Genomic DNA, 25,677 nt, shown 5'->3' on the forward strand with positions numbered 1-25,677 from the left:
ACCAGAGACCTTTCCCAGTGTGAACCAGTCGGCATGTGAATCCTACAAACACCAACGTACCTGGAGAAGGAAGCTGGAGAAGTAGCATTCTGATCAGCAAATGGGTAATCCCTGTGGAGTGGGACACACAACAGGCTTCCCAGTCTGTCCCTCTGCTTTGAACACCCATTTGCATGAGCAAATGTAAGGCATTATAAGTTTTAATAATTCTGGGAATAGCGAGCCTGGATTTCCACCCTAGTGAAGCCTAGCAATAGTTCACATGAGGTTCTCCCCAGCAGAACAGCTCTTTCTTTCCCAGTATTAGTGCCAGGGGCCATGAATCATAACCTATTTCTCCAAGATTAATTTTCCAAATCACATTTACCTCTCTAATCGTATTTCCCACATATCATTTTGCTCATGGCTCTGGAGATTAGAACCTTTATGGTTCTGCATTTTAAATGAGCTACACATAAATTCCTTAGTGGAACCTCTTTCCTACTCCTAATGCCCTCGGTCTATATGTGGATCACAACTCGATCCCTCATCTCCCCTCCAAAGTTCTTATCCAGCCCAAAAGAGAGGCCGTGAAGCTTGGCACCAGGTAGGTAACACAGCTTTCAGGATTCTGGGCTGCAGAGAATAGGATCCACTCCCCAACTATTCCATCCCCTAATAAAGTCATAGAGTCATACAGCACAGAACCAGGCCCCTTCATTCCAACAATCCATGCCAGACATTATCCTAAACTGCCTGCTCCTCAGCCATATCCCTCCAAACTTTCCCCATTCATGGACTTCGCCAAATGTCTTTTAACATTATATTTGTACTCACATCCACACACAAACCACCCTCTGTGTAAAAACGTTGCCCTTCATGTCCTTTTTAAATCTCTCTCCTCACCTTAAAAATGTATGCCCAGTCGTGAAATCCCTCACTATAGGGAAAAGACACTTATCATTCACCTTATCTGTACCTCTCATCATTTTATCAGGTCGCCCTCTGTTCCAGTGAACAAAGTCCCAGCCTATCCAGCTTTTCTTTCTAACTGAAGCTTTCTATACCCAGCAACATCCTGGTCAATCTCTCCTGAACCCTTTCCAGCTTAATAATATCCTTCCTATAACTGGGTGACCAGAACGGGAACACAGTGTTCCAGAAAAGGCCTCCCCAATGTCCTGTACAACCACAACATGACTCCCCAATTGCTATATTCAAATGACTGAACAATGAAGACGTGTGTGCCAAATTCCTTTGCAACCAACATGTCTATGTGTGACACAAACGTCAAAGAATTATGTCTCTGAACCTTGAGGTCCCTCTGTTCTACAACACTACCCAGAGCCCTACCATTAACTGTATAAGCCCAATCTTTGTTTGTTGTACCAAAATGCAATACCTCACATTGATCCAGATTGAATCCATTGTCATTTTTCAGCCCATTGACCCATTTCATCAAGATCCCTTTGTAATAATCTAAGAAAACCTTCCTCTCTGTCTGCTATGTCATCAATTGTGGTGTCATCCACAAACGTACTAGTCTTACCTTCCACATTCACATCCAAATCATTTATATAAATGATAAACAAAAGAGGACCCAGGCCAATCACTATGGTACATCGCTGGTGACAAGCCTCCAGTCTGAAAAGTAACCCTCCACCATTACCCTTTGTCTGAAAAGTAACCCTCCACCATTACCCTTTGTCTGAAAAGTAACCCTCTACCATTACCCTTTGTCCGAAAAGTAACCCTCCACCATTACCCTTTGTCTGAAAAGTAACCCTCCACCATTACCCTTTGTCTGAAAAGTAACCCTCCACCATTACCCTTTGTCTGAAAAGTAACCCTCCACCATTACCCTTTGTCCGAAAAGTAACCCTCCACCATTACCCTTTGTCCGAAAAGTAACCCTCCACCATTACCCTTTGTCTCTTCCCTGTATCCAACTGGCAAGCTCACCCTGAATCCCATGAGACTTTACTAATTAGTCTACCATGTAGAATCTTGTCAAAGACTTTACTAAAGTCCAAGTAAACGTCTACTCCTTTGCCTTCAATCTTTTTGCTAAGTTCCTCAATTAATGCAAAAGTTTGAGAGACATAGCCTCTTTATTTCATTAGTTATGTGGACGCTAACTTTACTCGCCCACTCTCACAATCTCCCGATTTAAACCAACTGGCTAATTGAAAGTGACACAAAATGTCCACCAATCACCTGTTTTCTTGTGACCTCTCACTTCAGCTCTGACAGGCAGAAACCGGTTTAAGGGACTCTCTGCTGCCTGCTTAGATCTCCCACCAACACTACCCTTTACATACAGGTCCAAACCTCTTTATGAAGCTGTTCTTGTGTACTCTTCTGTTATTGCTGAAGCTGCTGATCCCTCGCTCTTCCTGTTCAGAAGCACAGGGGGTTCCTCTCTCTTGCTATTTTAGATGCTGGTGACTGCTTCCTGGTCCTCCTCTCTCCCACTTCTATATTAGAACATATAGAGGATTGGCTAATAGAAGACAGGTCGGATAAAGGGAACATTGTCAGGATGGCCAACTGTAACTTGTGAAGTGCCTCAGGGATCAGTGCCAGGGCCACAATTATTTTATCAGTGATTTGGATGAGGAAAGTGAATAGACTATAGCGAAGTTATAGGATGAGACTAAATCACATGGCAAGGCATCCAATGCAGACTCACAGAGGCAGTGGCTGAGGTGAGTCTGGGCCCAGAGCAGACTCTTGGTAGCGACAGAGTCAAGTTTGGGCCATTGCATGACCCGGTGGTGGCTGCATTGGCAAGGTCCAACAAGGAGTTACGGTGGCACAGCATCGGTGGGGGCAAGATGGCACCAGAGAGTGGTAAGTCTTGTTGCAGTGTCGTGGCGAGGGGATTTCTGCTGGCTGCTCCAGGCCCATGGTTGAGCACTTCACAAGAAGGCCTGTAAAACTAAACTCTATTTCTTTATTTTCCTGCCTTCACACTCTATGTTTTGATTTATTTTTCTGTGTTTTAAGATGCACTGGACAGAGATGAAACTATCTAACACTTTTCACTATTTGTAACAAAATACATGTGACATTAAATAAATAAATCAAACCAAGTAATGAAGAGTCAGTAGAGACAGATGGACAGGTTAAGTAAGTGGGCAAAACTTGTCAAATGGAATATAATGTCGAGAAATCTAGCTGGGTCAAATCCTGGAATTCCCTCCCAAAGGGTATTGCGGGTCTGCCTACAGCACTTGGACAGCTGCGATTCAAGCAGGCAGCTCACCCCCACCTTCTCAAGGGGCAACTAGGGTCAGGCAATAAATGCTGGGCCCAGCCAGTGACTCCCACATCCCATGAGTGAATAAAAAATGGCTCTGCACTTGGAGAAGCTGAACATTATTGAAATGGGGATGACTGCAGAAAGCCACAGAACAGAGGAATTTGAGGAGTCCCACACATTAATCACAAAAACTAGCAAATTATATCAATCTTACTTCAAAGGAAATGAAGTATAAAAATAGGGAATTCTGTTAAAACTATATAAGGAATTAGTCAGATCTCAACTGTGGAAAGATATACTGGCATTGGAGGTAGCCGAGAGGGAGTTCGTTCGACTGGAGCCCATATGGAGCGATTTTCTTTTGAGCAGCAGTTGAGTAGTTTGGAGTCTTTGGAATTTAAAAGGATGATTTTACTAAAACAAGATTCTTAGGGGGGGTTGACAGGAAAAATGAGTAAAGGTTGTCTCCCTTTGTGGGAGATTCTAGGACAAGAGAGTATAATCTCAAAATAAACAGTCACCCATTTAAGACAGAGATGAGGAGGGTTGTAAATCGGTGAAATTCTTTACCACAGAGGGCTGTTAAGGCTGGGTCATTCAAGGCTGAGAGTGAGAGAGCGAGAGCGAGAGAGATTTAATCAGGAAGGGATTCAAGGGTTAGGGAGAAAAGGTAGGAAAGTGGAGTTGAGGATTATCAGATGAGCCATGATCTCACTGAATTGCAGAGCAAACTTGCTGGGTTGAATGGACTACATCTGCTCTTACATCTTATGCATCTGGACTAATTTAGCTGGGGTAGGATTGGAGAGGAGGGAGACAGTTAGCAGTAGAGAGACAGATATCAGTAGAGTAACAAATAAATAGGAATGCAATGAGCCCTAAACTTGACCCATGTATGTGAATGCATAATTTCCACCCTCACCCCTTTCAACATTCTGGGACTGATCCATTCTACCTTAATGCTTTTCAGCACACCCAATACTGCCTCCTTTTTCATATTGGCATGTCCTGGAATATCAACAGTCCCCTCTTGTCCAAGACTCACCATCCAATGTGCCCTTCTCCTTGTGAATCCTGATGTGAGGTACTGATTAATGACCTCACTTTCGTCCTCTGGGTCCACACATAAATTCCATCCCCTGTCAATGAGTGGACCGACTCTCTCCCCAGCTACACACTTGCTCCTTATATAAAACACCCTGTTTGCCAAAAGACATTTCCTGGCCCTTTTAGCCCTCCGTATTCCTTGCCCTTTCCTGTTATCTTTGTACTCTGTGAGGACTCGGTCTGTCTTAGTTTCCTAAGCCATATCTACTCATCCTTTTTCTTTTTGACGAAGCTCACAATTTCTTGTCATCCAAGGTTTCTGAATCTTGCCGGCCTTATTCTTCATTTTCACACGAACATACTGGTCCTGAACTCTAATCAACTAGCCTTTAAAAAATTCCCACTTGCCAGATGTGCATTCACCATCAAACAGTCCTAGGGGTCGCTGTAGTCTGGCTGTCAGTTCTGAAACGCTCCTGATGTATGGTAGTGTGGCTAGTCCTTTTGGTTGTGGCATGTACTCGGTCCGTGGTCTATCTCTTCAGCACCTGTTGATAAAGTTGCGCGGGTATCCGTTTTTGGCGAATACCTTGTATAGGTGCTCCTCTTCCTCGTTTCGCAGTTCTGGTGTACTGCAGTGTGTTGTAGCTCTTTTGAATAGTGTCCTGATGCAGCTTCGTTTGTGTGTTGGGGTGGTTACTTTCATAGTTTAGGACTTGGTCTGTGTGTGTTGTTTTCCTGTGTACCCTTGTGGTGAATTCTCCGTTCGGTGTTCTCTGTACTATCACGTCTAGGAATGGGAGTTGGCTATCCTTTTCTACTTCTCTCATGAATCGGATGCCTGTGAGTGTGGCGTTGATGATCCAGTGTGTTTTTTCTATTTCCGTGTTTTTGATGATTACGAAAGTGTCATAAAATACCATGCAAGGACTGCACAAAACACTATATAGGACAAACAGGAAGACAGCTAACAATCCGCATACATGAACACCAACTAGCCACGAAACGACACGACCAGCTATCCCTAGTAGCCACACACTCAGACAACAAGCAACATGAATTCGACTGGGAAAACACTACTATCATAGGGCAAGCCAGATAGAGAACAGCCAGGGAGTTCCTAAAGGCATGGCATTCATCCACAAATTCCATCAACAGACACATCGACCTGTACCCAATATAGCAACCACTACAGCGGACAGCTGGAACTGACACCCGGAAGCGGCAAGGACAGACCACTATAAATACCAGAAGAAACATCAAAGAAGCGCTTCCGCAGGAGGCTCCAGAGCACTGATGATGTCTCCTAGCCAGGGGACGAAACGTTTGCAACAAAAACTTCCAGCTCGGCGAACAGAACCACTACAAATCCCAAAGTGAATGTACCCTTCCTATTCCTGAGCTGTACCCATACAGCCTTGCTAGACAAGCCCTTCAAAGTGTCCTGTGGTATTCACCCTGATCAGTAACGCAACTCTTCCCACCTCTTTTACATCCATGTCTATTGTATCTGAAACATCCAAATCGTGGAATGTTATGATGCCAGTCTTGTCTCTCTCTCACTTATGTGTCTGTCAGAGCTACAACACCATAGTTATGCATGATTTCAAGCAATCTTCTCTAAAATCACTTTCAAGGCTCTTTACAACATCCTCACCACTCCCATCATTACACTAGATTCCCTCATTCTGATCATTGATATATAGAGTAATAGAGTCATAGAGATGTACAGCATAGAAACAGACCCTTCGGTCCAACACATCCATGCCGACCCAGATATCCCAATCCAAACTAGTCCCAACTGCCAGCACATGGCCCATTAACCCTCCAAACCCTTCCTATTCATATACCCGTCCAGGTGTGCTGTAATTGTACCAGCCTCCACCACATCCTCTGGCAGCTCACCCGGTAAACACACCACCCTCTGTGTGAAAAAGTTGCCCCTTAAATCTCTTTTATATCTTTCCCCTCTCACCGTAAGCCTATGCCCTCTAGTTTTGGACTCCGCCATCCCGGGGAAAAGATCGTATCTATTTATCCTATCCATGCCCCTCATAATTTTATAAACCTCTATATGGTCACCCCTCAGCCTCCGACGCTCCAGGGAAAACAGCTCCAGCCTGTTCAACTCACCCTCTAGCTCAAATCTTCCAACCCTGGCAACATCCTTGTAAATCTTTTCTGAACCTTTTCAAGTTTCACAACATCTTTCCGATAGGAAGGAGACCAGAATTATCCCAACAGTGGCCTAACCAATGTCCTGTACAGCCGCAACATGACCTCCCAACTCTTGTACTCAATACTCTGACCAATAAAGGAAAGCATACCAAACACCTTCTTCACTATCCCGGTCTACTTGCGACTCCACTTTCAAGGAGCTATGAACCTGCACTCCAAGGTCTCTTTGTTCAGCAACACTCCCTAGGACCTTACCATTAAGTGTATAAGTCCTGCTAAGATTTGCTTTCCCAAAACGTGAGGTGCTGCATTTATCTGAATTAAACTCCATCTGCCACTTCTCAGCCCATTGGCCCATCTGGTCCAGATCCTGTTGTAATCTGAGGTAACCTTCTTTGCTCTCCACTACACCTCCAATTTTGGTGTCATCTGCAAACTTACTAACTGTATCTCTTATGCTCACATCTTAATCATTTGTATAAATAATGAAAAGTAGTGGACCCAGCACCGATCCTTGTGGCACTCCACTGGTCACAGGCCTCCAGCCTGAAAAAACAACCCTCCATCACCACCCTCTGTCTTCTACCTTTGAGCCAGTTCTGTATCCAAATGACTAGTTCTCCCTGTATTCCGTGAGATCTAACCTTGCTAACCAGTCTCCCATGGGGAACCTTGTCAAGCACCTGACTGAAGTCCACATAGATCACATCTACCGCTCTGCCCTCATTAATTCTCTTTGTTACTTCTTCAAAAAACTCAATCAAGTTTGTGAGACATGATCTCCCACGCATAAAGCCATGTTGACTATCCCTAATCAGTCCTTGCCTTTCCAAATACATGTACATCCTGTCCCTCAGGATTCCCTCCAACAACTTGCCCACCACCAACCTCAGGCTCGCTCGTCTATAGTTCCCTGGCTTGTCCTTACTACTTTTCTTAAACAGTGGCATCATGTTAGCCAACCTCCAGTCTTCCTGCACCTCACCTGTGACTATCGATGATACAAATATCTCAGTAAGAGGCCCAGCAATCACTTCTCCAGCTTCCCACAGAGTTCTCGGGTACACCTGATCAGTCCTGGGGATTTATCCAATTTTATGCGTTTCAAGACATCCAGCACTTCCTCCTCTGTAATACGCAAGATTTTGCAAGATGTCACCATCTATCTTCCTACATTACGGTTGGGATATCTGGTCGGCATGGACGAGTTGGACCGAAGGACAACGGCTGCCTTGCTGATCTTTGAGGAGCCCTATTCTCTCCTTAGTTACCCTTTTGTCCTTAATGTATTTGTAAAAACCCTTTGGATTCTCCTTAACCCTCTTTGCCAAAGCTATCTCATGTCCCCTCTTTTCCCTCCTGATTTCTCTCAAGTATACTCCTACTGCCTTTATAAGGATTCTAAGGATTCACTTGATCTATCCTGTCTATACCTGAAATATGCTTCTATCTTTTTCTTAACCAAACCCTCAATTGCTTTAGTCATCCAGCATTCCCTATACCCACTAGCCTTCCCTTTCACCCTGACAGGAATATACTTTCTCTGGACTCTCATTATCTCATTTCTGAAGGCTTCCCATTTTCCAGCCGTCCCTTTACCTGCGAACATCTGCCCCAATCAGCTTTTGAAAGTTCTTGCCTAATACCATAAAAATTGGCCTCTCTCCAATTTAGAACTTCAACTTTTAGATCTGGTCTATCCTTTTCCATCACTATTTTAAAACGAATAGAATTATGGTTGTAAGTGGTGTCTGAGAGAAATACCGACCCCTACTGCTTCCTCTGTGATACCAACCCTCTATTCTGACTCTCCACCTGCTTCCGCTGTGATACCAACCCTCTATTCTGACTCTCCACCTGCTAACCAATACTCAATCCATGACAAAAATATTACTCCCCATTGTCACTGAGAATGAACAATTACTTTACTTACCCTTTACCTTTTTAAACACCTGCAGAAACTCTTCCTATTCATTTTTACATTTCTAGCTTACTACTTCTCCTGATGAAGTTGATTAATCTTTTTCTTCTTCTTTACATCCAGGCCAATCATCTGACCTGCCACTCAGCTTTGCAAAATGATCTACTTTTTTAAATCTGATGCTTTAACTTCAATACTTATCTATAATTGGATTTTCACTTTATAGCAGGAATATTCCCTTAAATGTTGTGGTTCTGTTTGCCGAGCTGGGAATTTGTGTTGCAGACGTTTCGTCCCCTGTCTAGGTGACATCCTCAGTGCTTGGGAGCCTCCTGTGAAGCGTTTCTGTGATCTTTCCTCCAGCATTTGTAGTGGTTTGTCTTTGTCGCTTCCGGTTGTCAGTTCCAGCTGTCCGCTGCAGTGGTCGGTATATTGGGTCCAGGTCGATGTGCTTATTGATTGAATCTATGGATGAGTGCCATGCCTCTAGGAATTCCCTGGCTGTTCTCTGTTTGGCTTGTCCTATAATAGTAGTGTTGTCCCAGTCAAATTCATGTTGTTTGTCATCTGCGTGTGTGGCTACTAAGGATAGCTGGTTGCGTCGTTTCGTGGCTAGTTGGTGTTCATGGATGCGGGTCGTTAGCTGTCTTCCTGTCTGTCCTTTGTAGTGTTTTGTGAAGTCCTTGCATGGGATCTTGTACACGACGTTGTTTTGGCTCATGCTGGGTATCGGGTCCTTTGTTCTGGTGAGTTGTTGTCTGAGAGAAGCTGTTGGTTTGTGTGCTGTTATGGGTCCTAGTGGTCGCAGTAATCTGGCTGTCAGTTCGGAAATGGTTTTGATGTATGACGTCTGCAACACAAATTCCCAGCTCGGCGAAAAGAACCACAACAACGAGCACCCGAGCTACAAATCTTCTCACAAACTTTGAATATTTCCTTAAATGTCTGCCACTGTGCCTCTATGGACAGCCAATCCCTCTACACTTCCATCTGCCATGACCAGGGCCTCCAAGCCCTCCGTATTTTCCTCTCCAGACGTCCCCAACAGTACCCTTCCGCCAACACTCTCATTTGTTTGGCCGAACTGGTCCTCACCCTTAACAATTTCTCCTTTGAATCCTCCCACTTCCTCCAGACCAAAGGGGTAGCCATGGGCACACGTATGGGCCCCAGCTATGCCTGTCTCTTTGTTGGCTACGTAGAACAGTTGATCTTCCGTAATTACACCGGCACCACTCCCCACCTCTTCCTCCGCTACATTGATGACTGCATTGGCGCCACCTCATGATCTCGCGAGGAGGTTGAACAGTTCATCAACTTCACCATTCCACCCCAACCTTAAATTCACCTGGACCATCTCTGACACCTCCCTCCCCATCTCTGTTAATGTCGACCAACTTGACACTGACATTTTTTACAAACCTGACTCCCACAGCTACCTGGATTACATCTCTTCCCACTCTACCTCTTGCAAAAATGCCATCCCGTATTCCCAATTCCTCCGCCTCCGCCGTATCTGCTCCCAGGAGGACCAGTTCCACCATAGAACACACCAGATGGCCTCCTCCTTTTGAGGTCGTAATTTCCCTACTCACGTGGTTGAAGATGCCCTCCACATCCTGCACGTCCGCCTTCAAACCCACCCCTCCAACCATAACAAAGACAGAATGCCCCTGGTGCTCACCTTCCAACCTACCAACCTTCGCATTAACCATATCATCCGCTGACATTTCCGCCATCTCCAAACGGACCCCTCCACCAGGGATATATTTCCCACCCCACCCCTTTCCGCAAAGACCGTTCCCTCCGTGACTACCTGGTCAGGTCCACGCCCCCCTACAACCCACCCTCCCATCCTGGCACCTTCCCCTGCCACCGCAGGAACTGTAAAACCTGTGCCTACACCTCCTCCCTCACCTCTATCCAAGGCCCTAAAGGAGCCTTCCACATCCATCAAAGTTTTACCTGCACATCCACTAATATCATTTATTGTATCCGTTGCTCCTGATGCGGTCTCCTCTACATTGGGGAGACTGGACGCCTCCTAGCAGAGCGCTTCAGGGAACATCTCCGAGACACCCGCACCAATCAACCACACCGCCCCATGGCCCAACATTTCAACTCCCCCTCCCACTCTGCCGAGGACATGGAGGTCCTGGGCCTCCTTCACCGCCGCTCCCTCACCAACCGATGCCTGGAGGAAGAACGCCTCATTTTCCACCTCGAAACACTTCAACCCCAGGGCATCAATGTGGACTTCAACAGCTTCCTCATTTCCCCTTCCCCCAGTTCCAAACTTCCAGCTCAGCACTGTCCCCATAACCTGTCCTACCTGCCAATCTCTCTTCCCACCTATCCACTCCACCCTCCCCTCTGACCTATCATATCCATCCCCACCCCCATTCACCAATTGTACTCTTTGCTACCTTCTCCCCAGCCCCACACCCCTATTTATCTCTCCACCCTGGAAGCTTCCTGCCTATATCCATGATGAAGGGATTTTGCCTGAATCGTCGATTTTCCTGCTCCTAGGTGCTGCCTGAACTGCTGTGCTTTTCCAGCACCACTCTGATCTAAACTCTATTGCTCTATCCTTAGCCTATTATCACAGTTCACGCCAGCTCGCTCAGTCTTCATACCTTGACAGGTCCTTTCTTAAGATTTATAATACTAACCCTTGGCCCATTTCTCCCCTTCATACGTTGATGAAACATTCCATCATTCTGTGGTTTCTGCTACATAGTCTGGGGTTAATCATTAATCCCCTCACTGGGGTAACATGCTGGAAATCAAGCCCCACTATTCCCAGAATTCTAATAAAAGTTAATGATTTTAAAAAGACTGTAAAATTTCCCAATTTACTACTTATTGTAAGTAATTAAACCTTGGCTGCAAACAAACAATTATCAACCGTCGGTTTATAGCCTTACTAATTAAAACTGAAAATCCTGATAAACTCCCCATAAATGCACGCACAGAGGCATAGACAGGAAAACAAATGCCTGCTGTGGGTAGAGGGTTAGTCTGGGAAGGCAGTTCAGTGGCCCCTGTTCACAGAGTTTGCTGAGATTCTTGTGCTGGTCAGAACACTGCTTCTAGGTCTTCCTTTTCTGGAGGTTTTTAGTGGTTAGTAGTGGCTTGACCTCCTATAAAAAGATCTTTGACTTATCAATTAAACGTCACAGCTTACAGCAACTGCTGAAGAAAAGATAAACTGGCTTTCTTCAGACTTGAAGTAGTTTCTAATACAGAGAACAGAGCCCCTGAGCTGGTGGTGGATTTAATGATGTTTCTCTATCTTGTTCACAGCCTGAAGGTACCCAAGATTGAATAACATCAGGCAGAAAGCCTTTGTCATGGATAAATGGTGACTCGCCCACAGGCCAGCTAGTTATTACCAACCAGACCTCCATCTGATTCCTGATGAAAGGCTTATGCCCGAAACGTCGACTCTCCTGCTCCTTGGATGCTGCCTGACCTGCTGCGCTTTAACCAGCAACACATTTTCAGCTGCATCTGCTTCAGTTCCATCTGCTACCACATTTAACCTCTACTCAAACAAACAGCTGTGTAAACAGTGCTTACAATGAGCACTTACTTTCAAAACATGCAGCAATCCCTGGTTTTAAACAATTCTATTCTCATTTTAGCCCACAATTAAAAACACAAAAAATTTAAAAAACACGATCTTACCCTCACTGCACACTAATAAGTGTGAGAGAACCTGCTACCTGGTTGTTTCCAGAATGTACTGTTCTAAGAAACTCACAAAAGCATTGAGCAAACTCCTGATTGACCTTACCACTGCCAATCTGATATCTCCAATTTCTCCATAAATTAAAACTAACCACAATTATTGCCATCCCTTTCTCTCAAGCGCCCAATATTGATCCATGTAAACCTTGTCCCACATTGTGGTTTGTGGTAGACCACTCCAACCGATGTCGTCTTTCTCCAAATAATCCTTGCACCAAAACAACTGCTTCCCCTCCAACTCCAGACTCCTGCGCAACCCAACTTTCCTCTTGTATCCTCTTTTTACCTTCCCAATCAATATTATGCTGATTTTGAAAACACTGTACTCCTTAAACTTATTACTATTCTTTGCAACATCATACACAAATTCTTTTTAAATTTATTACCGTCCTCAACATCCCAGGGTAAAAAGTATTATAACAGTGTCTATAACAACCAATGTGGACAATGGGGATATGAGACAAAATCCTCCCACATGTTTAAATCCGTCAGTGTTAACTCAGCAGGGCTCCCTTACCAAGCTTTAGAGCCAGTTCCAGTGCACATGTTGAGGCCAGAGTTCTTGTGCTTCTCCCAGGGTCCATCGTCTATAGAGATCTCATAGTATGAGGCCCTATGGAGCGAGAATTTAAGACTTTGTTTGTGGGAGTGATACGGGAGCCTGTACAAAACAGAACATATCCTGGGTCAGGTGTGAGCTGCAGTCTAACACACCAGACCACATTCGCAATGACTGGATAGGAGATTAGAGTGAGGAGATGAGATAGCTCACAAACGAGGTCAGATGGTGGTAGGACACTGCATCATCGGACAGCACTTTGAAAACCTCACAATAAGGTGGCTGTGGGATTTCCCCCTGAGGACAGAGCGCCACACTCTGACAGAGAGTGAGGGGCCCCTGCACCTGACTCCTTGTTCCCTCCCCTGGGACAAAATGCCAGGGATTGCCTCTTGTGTGACATTTGCTGTTTTTCCAGCTTTTTCCTGTTATACCCAGCATGACATCCTGGCATTTTCTTCAGACATGCTGGCAAAGAGTCACACGTTACCCTTGGGGACACACTGCTGCAGAAGGGAATGAATATCAAAGCATAAGCGGCTGCTTTGTCCTGGATGGTGTTGAGCTTCGAGTGTTGCTGGAGCTGCCCCCATCCAGGGCAACTGGGGAGTATTCCATCCCACTCCTGACTTGTGCCTTGTAGACGATGGTCAGGAGGGGAGTTACTCGCTGCAGGATTCCTACCCTGATGTTCTCATGGCGAGGGCTCCGTGTTATCACACTTGCTCAAATACAGCTTTGATGTCAAGGCCTGTCACTCTCCCCTCGTCTCTGGGTTTCAGCTCTTCTGTCCATGTTTGAACCAAGGCTGTAATGAGGTCAGGAGCTGAGTGGGCCTGACAGAAGTCAAACAGAGCATCCTACCATTCATGGTGCAGGTATGTGGCACTATCCTCACCACCCTTTAAGTATTAGTGTGTGTGTGTGTGTGTGTGGAGATTGTCACTATCTGATCTGCACTCAGTCTGCATCAGGCTGTGAGAGGGTTTGTTTTATTTTGGGGAGGGGAGGGTGGTTATCAGGCAGACTTAGGGGGCAGCCTGGTCAGAATGCTTCCTCAGAAGCACCTCCCAAACCCATAACCACTTCCACCTCAAATAAATGGGAATACCACCAACTTCAAGTTCCCCTCCAAGTCACTCACCATCCTGACTTGGAAATAGATCACTGTTCCTTCGTCGTCATTGGATCAAATTCCTGGCATTCCCACCCACCCCTGCCGCCCGCCCCCCCCCAACCAAAGGGCACTGCGTGTCCAGCGCATGGACTGTTCAAGAAGGCAGCTCGCCCTCACCTTCTCAAGGGCAGCTAGGGATGAACAATAAATGCTGACCCAGCCAGTGACTCAACTCCCTGGGGTGGGATGGAGATGTTTAACTCAGCATTGAACCTGAGCTGGGGGGGGGGGGGGGGGGGGCGGGGGAGAGGAGAGGAGGGGAGGGGAGGAGAGGAGAGGAGAGGGGGAGGAGAGGAGAGGAGAGGGGGAGGGGAGGAGAGGAGAGGGGGAGCAGGGGAAGGGGAGGAGAGGGGGAGCGGGGGAAGGGGAGGAGAGGGGGAGGGGGGGAAGGGGAGGAGAGGGGGAGGGGGGGAGGGGGGAAGGGGAGGGGAGGAGAGGGGGAGGGGAGGAGAGGGGGAGGGGAGGAGAGGGGGAGGGGGGGGAGAGGGGGGGTCTAGGCTCAAAATGGTTCTTATGCAGACAGTTTTACCACAGTACTTACCGAGAGGACAGCGACTCCCCCACAAATACCTCATTTAACGCTCGGACAGACAGCAGCTGAGGATCAGAGCTCACTACGTCACACGGGGCTGGAAGGAGAAATACAGGCACTCAGACCAGGGAGGGGCTGGTGTTAGAGACAGCCTGGTCAACAGCAACAGCAACGCCAACACGATCCCCCCTCCCCCCGCACTACGCCCCTCCCCCTCACACCGACCGCACCACGCCCCCTCCCCCCCGCCCCTCCCGCTCACACCGACCGCACCACGCCCCTCCCACTCACACCGACCGCACCACGCCCCTCCCCCTCACACCGACCGCACCACGCCCCCTCCCCCCGCACCACGCCCCTCCCGCTCACACCGACCGCACCACGCCCCTCCCGCTCACACCGACCGCACCACGCCCCTCCCCCACCCACACCGACCGCACCACGCCCCTCCCCATCCACACCGACCGCGCCACGCCCCTCCCCTTCCACACCGACCGCACCACGCCCCCCTCCCCCCGCCCCTCCCGCTCACACCGACCGCACCACGCCCCCCCTCCCGCTCACACCGACCGCACCACGCCCCTCCCCCTCACACCGACCGCACCACGCCCCTCCCCCTCACACCGACCGCACCACGCCCCCTCCCCCCGCCCCTCCCGCTCACACCGACCGCACCACGCCCCTCCCACTCACACCGACCGCACCACGCCCCTCCCCCTCACACCGACCGCACCACGCCCCCTCCCCCCGCCCCTCCCGCTCACACCGACCGCACCACGCCCCTCCCACTCACACCGACCGCACCACGCCCCTCCCCCTCACACCGACCGCACCACGCCCCTCCCCCCGCCCCTCCCGCTCACACCGACCGCACCACGCCCCTCCCCCACCCACACCGACCGCACCACGCCCCTCCCCATCCACACCGACCGCGCCACGCCCCTCCTCATCCACACCGACCGCACCACGCCCCTCCTCATCCACACCGACCGCACCACGCCCCTCCCCATCCACACCGACCGCGCCACGCCCCTCCCCATCCACACCGACCGCGCCACGCCCCTCCCCATCCACACCGACCGCGCCACGCCCCTCCCCATCCACACCGACCGCACCACGCCCCTCCCCATCCACACCGACCGCACCACGCCCCTCCTCATCCACACCGACCGCACCACGCCCCTCCCCATCCACACCGACCGCGCCACGCCCCTCCCCATCCACACCGACCGCGCCACGCCCCTCCCCATCCACACCGACCGCGCCACGCCCCTCCCCATCCACACCGACCGCGCCACGACCCTCCCCATCCACACCGACCGCACCACGCCCCTCCCCCTCACACCGACCGCGCCACGCCCCTCCCCCTCACACCGACCGCACCACGCCCCTCCCCCTCACACCGACCGCGCCACGCCCCTCCCCATCCACACCGACCGCGCCACGCCCCTCCCCCTCACACCGACCGCGCCACGCCCCTCCCCCACCCACACCGACCGTGCCACCCCGTCCCCCTCACACCGACCGCACCATGCCCCTCCCCCTCACACTGACCGCACCATGCCCCTCCCCCGCACACTGACCGCACACGCCCCATCCTCCTCCACCCACACCGACCGCACCATGCCCCTCCCCCTCACACCGACCGCACCACCCCCTCCCCCTCACACCGACCGCACCACCCCCTTCCCCTCACACCGACCGCACCACCCCCTTCCCCTCACACCGACCGCACCACGCCCCCTCCCCCTCACACCGACCGCACCACGCCCCTCCCACTCACACCGACCGCACCACGCCCCTCCCCCACCCACACCGACCGCACCACGACCCTCCCCATCCACACCGACCGCACCACGACCCTCCCCATCCACACCGACCGCGCCACGACCCTCCCCATCCACACCGACCGCGCCACGACCCTCCCCATCCACACCGACCGCGCCACGCCCCTCCCCCTCACACCGACCGCGCCACGCCCCTCCCCCACCCACACCGACCGTGCCACCCCGTCCCCCTCACACCGACCGCACCATGCCCCTCCCCCTCACACTGACCGCACCATGCCCCTCCCCCTCACACTGACCGCACACGCCCCATCCTCCTCCACCCACACCGACCGCACCATGCCCCTCCCCCTCACACCGACCGCACCACCCCCTCCCCCTCACACCGACCGCACCACCCCCTTCCCCTCACACCGACCGCACCACGCCCCCTCCCCCTCACACCGACCGCACCACGCCCCCTCCCCCTCACACCGACCGCACCACGCCCCCTCCCCCTCACACCGACCGCACCACGCCCCCTCCACCCCATGCCCCAACTCCTTTCCGCCACACGTCCCATCCCCCTCCCCCACACGCGCCCAAACCCCATTCACCCCCGTGCCTCATCCCCGTTCCCTCCTCCCCCCACGCCCCATCCTCCTCCCCCCACGCCCCATCCTCCTCCCCCCACGCCCCATCCTCCTCCTCCCCCACCACACGCCCCGTCCTCATTCCCCCCACTCGCCCCGTCCTCCCCCACCACACGCCCCGCCCTCCTCCCCCCCAACACGCCCCGACGTCCTCCTCCCCCCACGCCCCGTCCTCCTCCTCCCCCCCACACGCCCCATCCTCATTCCCCCCAACCCCCATCCCCCTACCATCCCCACACATCCCATCCCCTTTCCCCCCCATGTACCACATCCCCCTACCCCCCGAAATGCCCCAACCCCTACCATCCCCACGTGCGCCATCCCCCTACCCCCCAAATGCCCCATCCCCCACCACCCCCATGTGCCCCATCCCCCTACCCCCCAAATGCCCCATCCCTACCACCCCCATGTGCCCCATCCCCCTTCACCCCCTCTGCACTCCATCCCCCATCCCTCCAACCCATTGACCGCACTGTATCACCCCCTCCCCCCAATGTGCCCATTCTAACCAGGCTGTGCCACATTGCGGTGTGCGGTCAGGTGCTGCTCCAGGCTCAGCTGCTGCTCATGGAGATCCACGGGCGTTGGGTTTATTCCTGCTCCTTCCAGGCAGATCCTGATCCGCTGCCTCCACTGCCAGCTGTCAGCAAGATGGAGATCTATGTCATCGTTACTGGAATTGAAGCTAACCTGCTTTCCAGGAACACGAGGGTAACATCGACACTAAGGCAATAATGAGGAGATTAGGGCTGCTGCTGCAATCGGTGGCAGAGGAAGATTTGAAGAAGACTGTTAATGTCAGTGTTTTACAGCATGGTAGGAGGCTATTCAGTCCATCCAGGCAGCTTGCCAAACATTATCTATTCTCATCTTATTTCCCAGCACTTTTTATGCTATAGCATTTCAAAGCTCACCTACAAACTTCTTAATATGTTGAGGGCTTCCATTTCTGATACACTTTCAGGTAGTGACTTCCAGATTCCAAATTCTTCCTCAAACCCCTTTGAAGCCTCTGCCTCTCACATTAAATCCACGCCCTTCATTACAGAGGGGCGACCTGACAGACGTTTATAAGATTGCGAATGGCATGGATAAAGTGGGAAGTACTAGGCTTTTACCCAGGATGGAGGGGTCACAGGTTCAAGGTACAGAGTGATTGGGGGGTAGTTTACAAGAGATGTGAGAGACATGTATGTTACACAAAGGGCAGGGAGTGCCTGGAACACGCTGCCTGAGGGAGTGGAGGAAGCAGACACAATAGCAGCATTCCAGAAACACCTGGATAAATATGTGAACAGGAAGGGAATACCGGGATACGGATCTTGTAAGGGAAGACAGGCTTAGTATGGAAGGGCAAGAGGTGTCGGCACAGACTTGGAGGGCCGAAGGGCCTATTCCTGTACTGGATTGTTCTTTGCACTGTCCTCAGCTTCATACCCGTACACGTCCACCTTTTGGGCTCACCGTGATGTTCAACTGTTTTCCCACTGCCTCCATTCCGATCCGCTCCCCCAACCCACCCCCACCTCCCCCCGTCCCCCGATCTCACAACCCACCCCCACCTCCCCCCTGACCCCCCCACCCCCCGATCCCACAACACACCCCCACACCCCACCCCCCGATCCCACAACCCACCCCCCACACACCCTCCCCACCCCCCGATCCAACAACCCACCCCCCACACACACCCTCCCCACCCCCCGATCCAACAACCCACCCCCCACACACACCCTCCCCACCCCCCCGATCCCACACACACCCTCCCCACCCCCCGATCCCACACACACCCTCCCCACCCACCGATCCAACAACCCACCCCCCACACACACCCTCCCCACCCCCCGATCCAACAACCCACCCCCCACACACACCCTCCCCACCCCCCCGATCCCACACACACCCTCCCCACCCCCCGATCCCACACACACCCTCCCCACCCACCGATCCAACAACCCACCCCCCACACACACCCTCCCCACCCCCCGATCCAACAACCCACCCCCCACACACACCCTCCCCACCCCCCGATCCAACAACCCACCCCCCACACACACCCTCCCCACCCCCCCGATCCCACACACACCCTCCCCACCCCCCGATCCAACAACCCACCCCCCACACACCCTCCCCACCCCCCGATCCCACACACACCCTCCCCACCCACCGATCCAACAACCCACCCCCCACACACACCCTCCCCACCCCCCCGATCCCACAACCCACCCCCCACACACACCCTCCCCACCCCCCCGATCCCATAACCCACCCCCCACACACACCCTCCCCACCCCCCGATCCCACAACCCACCCCCCACACACACCCTCCCCACCCCCCGATCCCACAACCCACCCCCACACGCCCTCCCTGCCCCCCGATCCCACAACCCACCCCCCACACGCCCTCCCCGCCCCCAGATCCCACAACCCACCCCCACACGCCCTCCCTGCCCCCCGATCCCACAACCCACCCCCACACGCCCTCCCTGCCCCCCGATCCCACAACCCACCCCCACACGCCCTCCCTGCCCCCCGATCCCGCAATCCACCCCCACACGCCCTCCCTGCCCCCCGATCCCACAACCCACCCCCACACGCCCTCCCTGCCCCCCGATCCCGCAATCCACCCCCACACGCCCTCCCTGCCCCCCGATCCCACAACCCACCCCCACACGCCCTCCCTGCCCCCCGATCCCGCAATCCACCCCCACACGCCCTCCCCGCCCCCAGATCCCACAACCCACCCCCACACGCCCTCCCTGCCCCCCGATCCCGCAATCCACCCCCACACGCCCTCCCTGCCCCCCGATCCTGCAATCCACCCCCACACGCCCTCCCTGCCCCCCGATCCCGCAATCCACCCCCACACGCCCTCCCCACCCCCCTCCACCCCCCGATCCCCCAACCCACCCCCACACACTCCCTCACCCTTTTCATCCCACCAGCCTCTACATTCATAGGATCATTCTACATTATATCATACAACTCCAGCAGAATGCCACCAACAGATACACCTCCTTCCCCCCCCCCCCCGCATTTCACAGGGACCGTTCTCTCCGGGACACCCCATTCCATTTATTGACTAGGAACACCATCTTCCCTTCTCCCGGCATCTTCCCATGTAACTGCAGAAGGTGCAACACTTGCCCCTTCCCCTCCTCCCTGTAAACTAAACAGGCCTTTCCTGGTGAAGCAGCATTTCCCCTGTACCTCCGCCAATCTTGTGTAATGTATTAGCCGCTCCCGATGCAGCCTAGTCTACATTGGAGAGACCAAATGCAGACTGGGTTACGGAACACCTCCGGTCTGTACACAAACAGGACGCAGAGCTTCCCATAACCAGTCATTTTAACACAGCACCCTGTTCGCATGCCCACATCTGTCCTTGTCATGCTATAGTGTCTCAGTGAATTCACAGCACAAACTAGAGGAACAACATCTCCTCTTCAAACTAGGTACTTTACAACCTTCTGGGACTTTAATATTAGAGTTCAACACTTCAAATTGCGAACTAACACCCACTCCTTCCCTTTCTTTTAGCTTTACATGTTACATTCTCTGTCATCACGCACTCTCTCCCCTCCCCCTTCGCTGTGGGTCTGTCTGTTCTTTCAAGTCTGGCAATTTGATAGACCGTTGTTCTGTCATTCCGATCAGTTAATCTGCACTATCCATGCCCTCTCTGCCCCAGTACTCCATACTCCACCCCTCCCCCAACTATAGCAGAAATGCTGCCCCCCCACCCCCCATCCCACTTCACCTCACCTCACCGCTGATGAAGAGTCATCTAGACGTGAAGTATTAGCTTGCTGTCTTTCCATGGACGCTGCCTGACCCACTGTGACCTCCACCATTTGTTGTTTTCAGAACACCAATGGTACCTGGAGCCAATGGAGATTGTGGGCAACGGGTTGTGCACATAGACCCACCCTGAAGAAACCAACAAATACACACACAAACCAAGAGGAAATGGAGATGGAAAAATATCAGCACACTCACCTGAACTCTCCCTGACGGAGCTTCTGCACAGCCTCTGAAAAACGGTGCGTGTACCTGACTGGGAGGCACAAGTGCCCCTGAGACCTACAAACAGATCAAAAACAGCTGAGCACAGAGCACCCTGACAGCAGCATTGAGGAGTGGAAACAGTTAGACCCTCTGCACTGCATTACCACACCCAGCCATTCAACCTCTCCAGTCAATGTTACTGTTTACCCTTCACATCAGCAAACTGCTCCAATACATCCACTCTATTCCCAAATCCCTCCAGTCCCCTCTCCCACAGAGTCTTGACAGTTTCTGTTTGAATCGTGAAGATGGGGTGTGAATTCCACTGCGTCACACCTCGCTGTGAAGGTTCCTCCTGCTCTGTCCAATATCTCTTCAAGTTAATCTGTTGTTATCTGGGGGCCCTCGTTCCTCAACCACTGAAACAATCTACTTCTTGGTATCCTGTCCAATCAAGTTAAATATTATGTTTTCAGACCAGGATACCAACATTAGGTAATGACAATTTGACAAGGCAGTAGAAACATTTTTATAAATTAGACAGCGAGACACTCCTGGTACTTCCTCAAACAATAAAGCCACAAGATTTCACGTGTATCAATAAACAGCTACATTTTACTACACAAACTTAGCACAGACACCTACACTCTATATTCTACCACCTGAGAATTAAGCACATGCAAATATAGGTCACAGGCATTCTGCTGTCAAGCTCCCTGCATAACACATTGAATCCTAAATGCAGGAAAGACAAATCCCAGATTTTTCAGCAATTCCCCATCAATTAGTGACTATAGGCCACTTTATCATTTTTCAACATTGAAAGTGTTGCATCAGAATTCCCTAACAAACCTCTCCATTATAACTGCCTCAATGGCTGCTTCCATTCCAGTAGCTCACTCTCCCAGGGTGGACTGTATTCTCCTAGATTTAGGAAATGGAACTCTGGCATTTACTCAGTGGTACAATTTCACCTTTTCACACTCTTCACCAAACTGAGAGGGCCCCTGCACACTGTTCACAAGCCCCAACAAAAATCTCTATAAAACTTAATCACCTCAGTTTACACTCAACATCTTCTGAATACATTCTATATGCGTCCCACTAGCTACACAGTCCTTCAGAGGTCGAACACTGCTCATGTTCAGTGCAATCCCTAGCAGTGACAGATCAGCAAGAGCCTCTGATCCAAACTCACTGCTTCATTTTCTTATGAGCAAATGCACTTGTTGCTAAGATCATTTTACAGAATCCTAGAAGGGATTCTCTAACACTGATTATTTTCAAGGAGTTAGATACAGTGGTGAGGGCTAAAGACAAGGCTTTACAGACTCAAGGTCTGTTATCAGTGATGTTCCACAAGGATTGGTGCTGGGTCTACTTCTGTCTGACATTTATATAAATAACTTAGAGGAGAATATGGAAGGCATGGTTAATATGTTTGTGGATGACAACAAAACTGGTGGTATAGTGGACAGTGAGGAAGAGTACACTGGGAACTTGATCAACTTGGTCAATGGGCTGAGGAGAGGCAGATGGAATTTGATTTTTTTAAAAATGGGAGGTCTTTCATTTTGGTAAGCACTTATACAATTAACAGTAGGGCCCTGGGTAGTGTTGTTGAACAGAGGGATCTAGGGGTTCAGGTGCATAGCTCTGACGTTTGTGTCACACGTAGACGGGGTGATTAAGAAGGCGGTTAGCACATTTGCTTTCATTGCTCATACCTGAATTATAGAATTCCTACAGTGTGAAAACAGGTTATTCGGCCCAAAGAGTCCATACTGACCCTCCAAACAGCATCCCACCCATCCACCTTGCCTCTCCCTGCATTTCCCATGGCTAACACACCTAACTTACACATCCCTGAACATGGTGGGTAATTTACTATAGCCAATCCACCTAACCTGCACATCTATGGAGTTTGGCAGGAAATCGGAGCACCCAGATGAAACCCACACAGACACGGGGAGAATGTACAACTCCCGACAGTTGCCCAAGGGTGGAATGGAACCCTGGTCCCTGGCACTGAGAGGTGGTAGTGCTAACCTCTGAGCGAGTTTTGCGTAAATGGAGTTGGGATGTCATGTTGAGGTTACCAGGATGTTGGTGAGGCCTCTTCTAGAGTGCTGTACTCAGTTCTGGTCATCCTGTTATAGGAAAGATATTTCTAAACTAGCGAGAGCTCAGAAGAGATTTACCAGGAATGGAGGGTTTGAGTCATAAGAGGAGGCCGGGACATTTTTCACTGGAGTGTAGGAAATTAAGGGATAACCTTATAAAGGTTTATAAAATCATAAGAGGTATAGGTAAGGTGAATGGTAGGGGTCTTTTCCCTGCGTGCGGGATTTCAAGACTGAGGTATATTTTTAAGGTGAGAGGAGAAAGACTTAAAATGGACACGAGGAGCAATTTTATTCATGAAACACACTGACTTGTGTGTGGAATGAACTTCTAGAACAAGTGGTGGATGAGAGTACAGTTACAATATTTTAAAAACTTGAATAACTGCATGAAGAAGAAATGTCTGGAGGGATATGTGTCATGTGCAGGCAGGTGGGGCTAGTTTAGTTTGGGATTATAGACTGCACAGACTGGTTGGACTGAAGGGTCTGTTTCCCTGTGGTAGGAGTCTATGTTGAAATGATTTGGAGAGAAAATGGGAACAGGGTACTGACTTGGATGATCAGCTGTGATTATACTGAATGGTGGAGCAGGCTAAAAGGACTAACTGACCCAATTCTGCTCCATTTCCTGAGGACAGAGTGAGGATACGAGGCTGACTGGATTGCTTCAGAAACCAGCTATTGATTCAATGAGCCAGATGGCCTCCTCCTGCCTGGCACTGCCTCAATGTGATCAGATTCTTTTGTCAATTGCTGTACCTTGCTGTACCAAGGTTTATTGGTGGGTGTCACTAGCTGCCAGCATTGTGCTCTGGTTATTTACTTGGTTCCTGCTGTAAAAATGTAACCTTATTTACTGTGCTAAAATTATACAGAAATATCCTTTTGACCTTCTCAAGCAAAGGAAAACAAACCCAGCTTTCCCAATCTCACCCTCTAACCAAAGCCCCTCCTCCCTTGTGCCATTTCATTCTCTTTTACACCCTTACCAAAGCTTCAATATCGTCTGAACCAACTCCAGTGTTCCTCAAGTAAGGAGACAAAAACTGGACACTATTCCAGGTGTGTTCTCACCAACATCTCTTATTACCGTAACAACACGACTTTTATAATCCAGTCTTTTTACAATAAATGCCAGGATTCCATTTTCCTTTCTTATTCTATACCACACCTGCATACCCACTTTCTGCGATTCATACTCACAGACACCCAGATCCCTCTGCACTGACGCATGTTGAAACTGCTTCCCATTTAAATAATAATTTGCCCTTTATTTTTCCAGCCAAAATGGACAACCTCACACTTCCCGAGATTAAACTCCATCTGCCAGATTCTGGTCCATTCTCCCAGCCTGTCAATATCCATCTTTAAACTCTTTATCTCCTCATCACAGCCTGCTTCACCACCCAGTTTGGTATCAGGTATTTTAGTATGCCTATTTAGCATTTTGTCTAAGGCTTTAGAGTCCCTCTGGATGCCTGATGGATGACTGTATCGGCGCTGCCTCGTGCTCCCACGAGGAGGTTGAACAGTTCATCAACTTTACCAACACCTTCCATCCCGACCTCAAATTCACCTGGACTGTCTCAGACTCCTCCCTCCCCTTCCTAGACCTTTCCATTTCTATCTCGGGCGACCGACTCAACACAGACATCTACTATAAACCGACTGACTCCCACAGCTACCTGGACTACACCTCCTCCCACCCTGCCCCCTGTAAAAACTCCATCCCATATTCCCAATTCCTTCGTCTCCGCCGCACCTGCTCCCAGGAGGACCAATTCCAACACCGCACAGCCCAGATGGCCTCCTTCTTCAAGGACCGCAGATTCCCCCCAGACGTGATCGACGATGCCCTCCACCGCATCTCCTCCACTTCCCGCTCCTCCGCCCTTTAGCCCCGCCCCTCCAACCACCACCAAGACAGAACTCCACTGGTTCTCACCTACCACCCCACCAACCTCCGTATACAACGTATCATCCGCCGCCATTTCCGCCAACTCCAAACGGACCCCACCATCAGGGATATATTTCCCTCCCCTCCCCTATCAGCGTTCCGCAAAGACCACTCCCTTCATGACTCCCTCATCAGGTCCACACCCCCCACCAACCCAACCTCCACTCCCGGCACCTTCCCCTGCAACCGCAGGAAATGTAAAACTTGCGCCCACACCTCCTCCCTTACCTCTCTCCAAGGCCCCAAGGGATCCTTCCATATCCGCCACAAATTCACCTGCACCTCCACACACATCATCTATTGCATCCGCTGCACCCGATGTGGCCTCCTCTATATTGGGGAGACAGGCCGCTTACTTGCGGAACGCTTCAGAGAACACCTCTGGGACGCCCGGACCAACCAACCCAACCACCCCGTGGCTCAACACTTTAACTCTCCCTCCCACTCCACCGAAGACATGCAGGTCCTTGGACTCCTCCACCGGCAGAACATAACAACACGACGGTTGGAGGAGGAGCGCCTCATCTTCCGCTTGGGAACCCTCCAACCACAAGGGATGAATTCAGATTTCTCCAGTTTCCTCATTTCCCCTCCCCCCACCTTGTCTCAGTCGATTCCCTCGAACTCAGCACCGCCCTCCTAACCTGCAATCCTCTTCCTGACCTCTCCGCCCCCACCCCACTCCAGCCTATCACCCTCACCTTGACCTCCTTCCACCTATCCCACCTCCATCGCCCCTCCCCCAAGTCCCTCCTC

General features: G+C 51.0%; 1 protein-coding gene across 4 annotated transcripts in view; it reads right to left on the reverse strand.

Moving 5' to 3' along the window:
* Window positions 1-25,677, reverse strand: part of nadk2 (NAD kinase 2, mitochondrial) — a 79,589-nt gene that overhangs the window by 43,004 nt on the left and 10,908 nt on the right. For 3 of the 4 annotated variants that reach the window (XM_060834077.1, XM_060834095.1, XM_060834102.1), the window contains exons 5-8: window positions 20,830-20,913; window positions 17,343-17,473; window positions 14,424-14,511; window positions 12,664-12,807 (exon numbers count right to left, since the gene is read on the reverse strand). In XM_060834077.1, the coding sequence (XP_060690060.1) occupies window positions 12,664-12,807; window positions 14,424-14,511; window positions 17,343-17,473; window positions 20,830-20,913 (447 nt within the window). The remainder of the gene's footprint in view (window positions 1-12,663; window positions 12,808-14,423; window positions 14,512-17,342; window positions 17,474-20,829; window positions 20,914-25,677) is intronic. The other variant, XM_060834086.1, reaches the window with a different exon arrangement.

This window comes from Hemiscyllium ocellatum, chromosome 2 (genome assembly GCF_020745735.1).
Source record: "Hemiscyllium ocellatum isolate sHemOce1 chromosome 2, sHemOce1.pat.X.cur, whole genome shotgun sequence".
In the NCBI taxonomy this organism is placed as follows: domain Eukaryota; kingdom Metazoa; phylum Chordata; class Chondrichthyes; order Orectolobiformes; family Hemiscylliidae; genus Hemiscyllium; species Hemiscyllium ocellatum.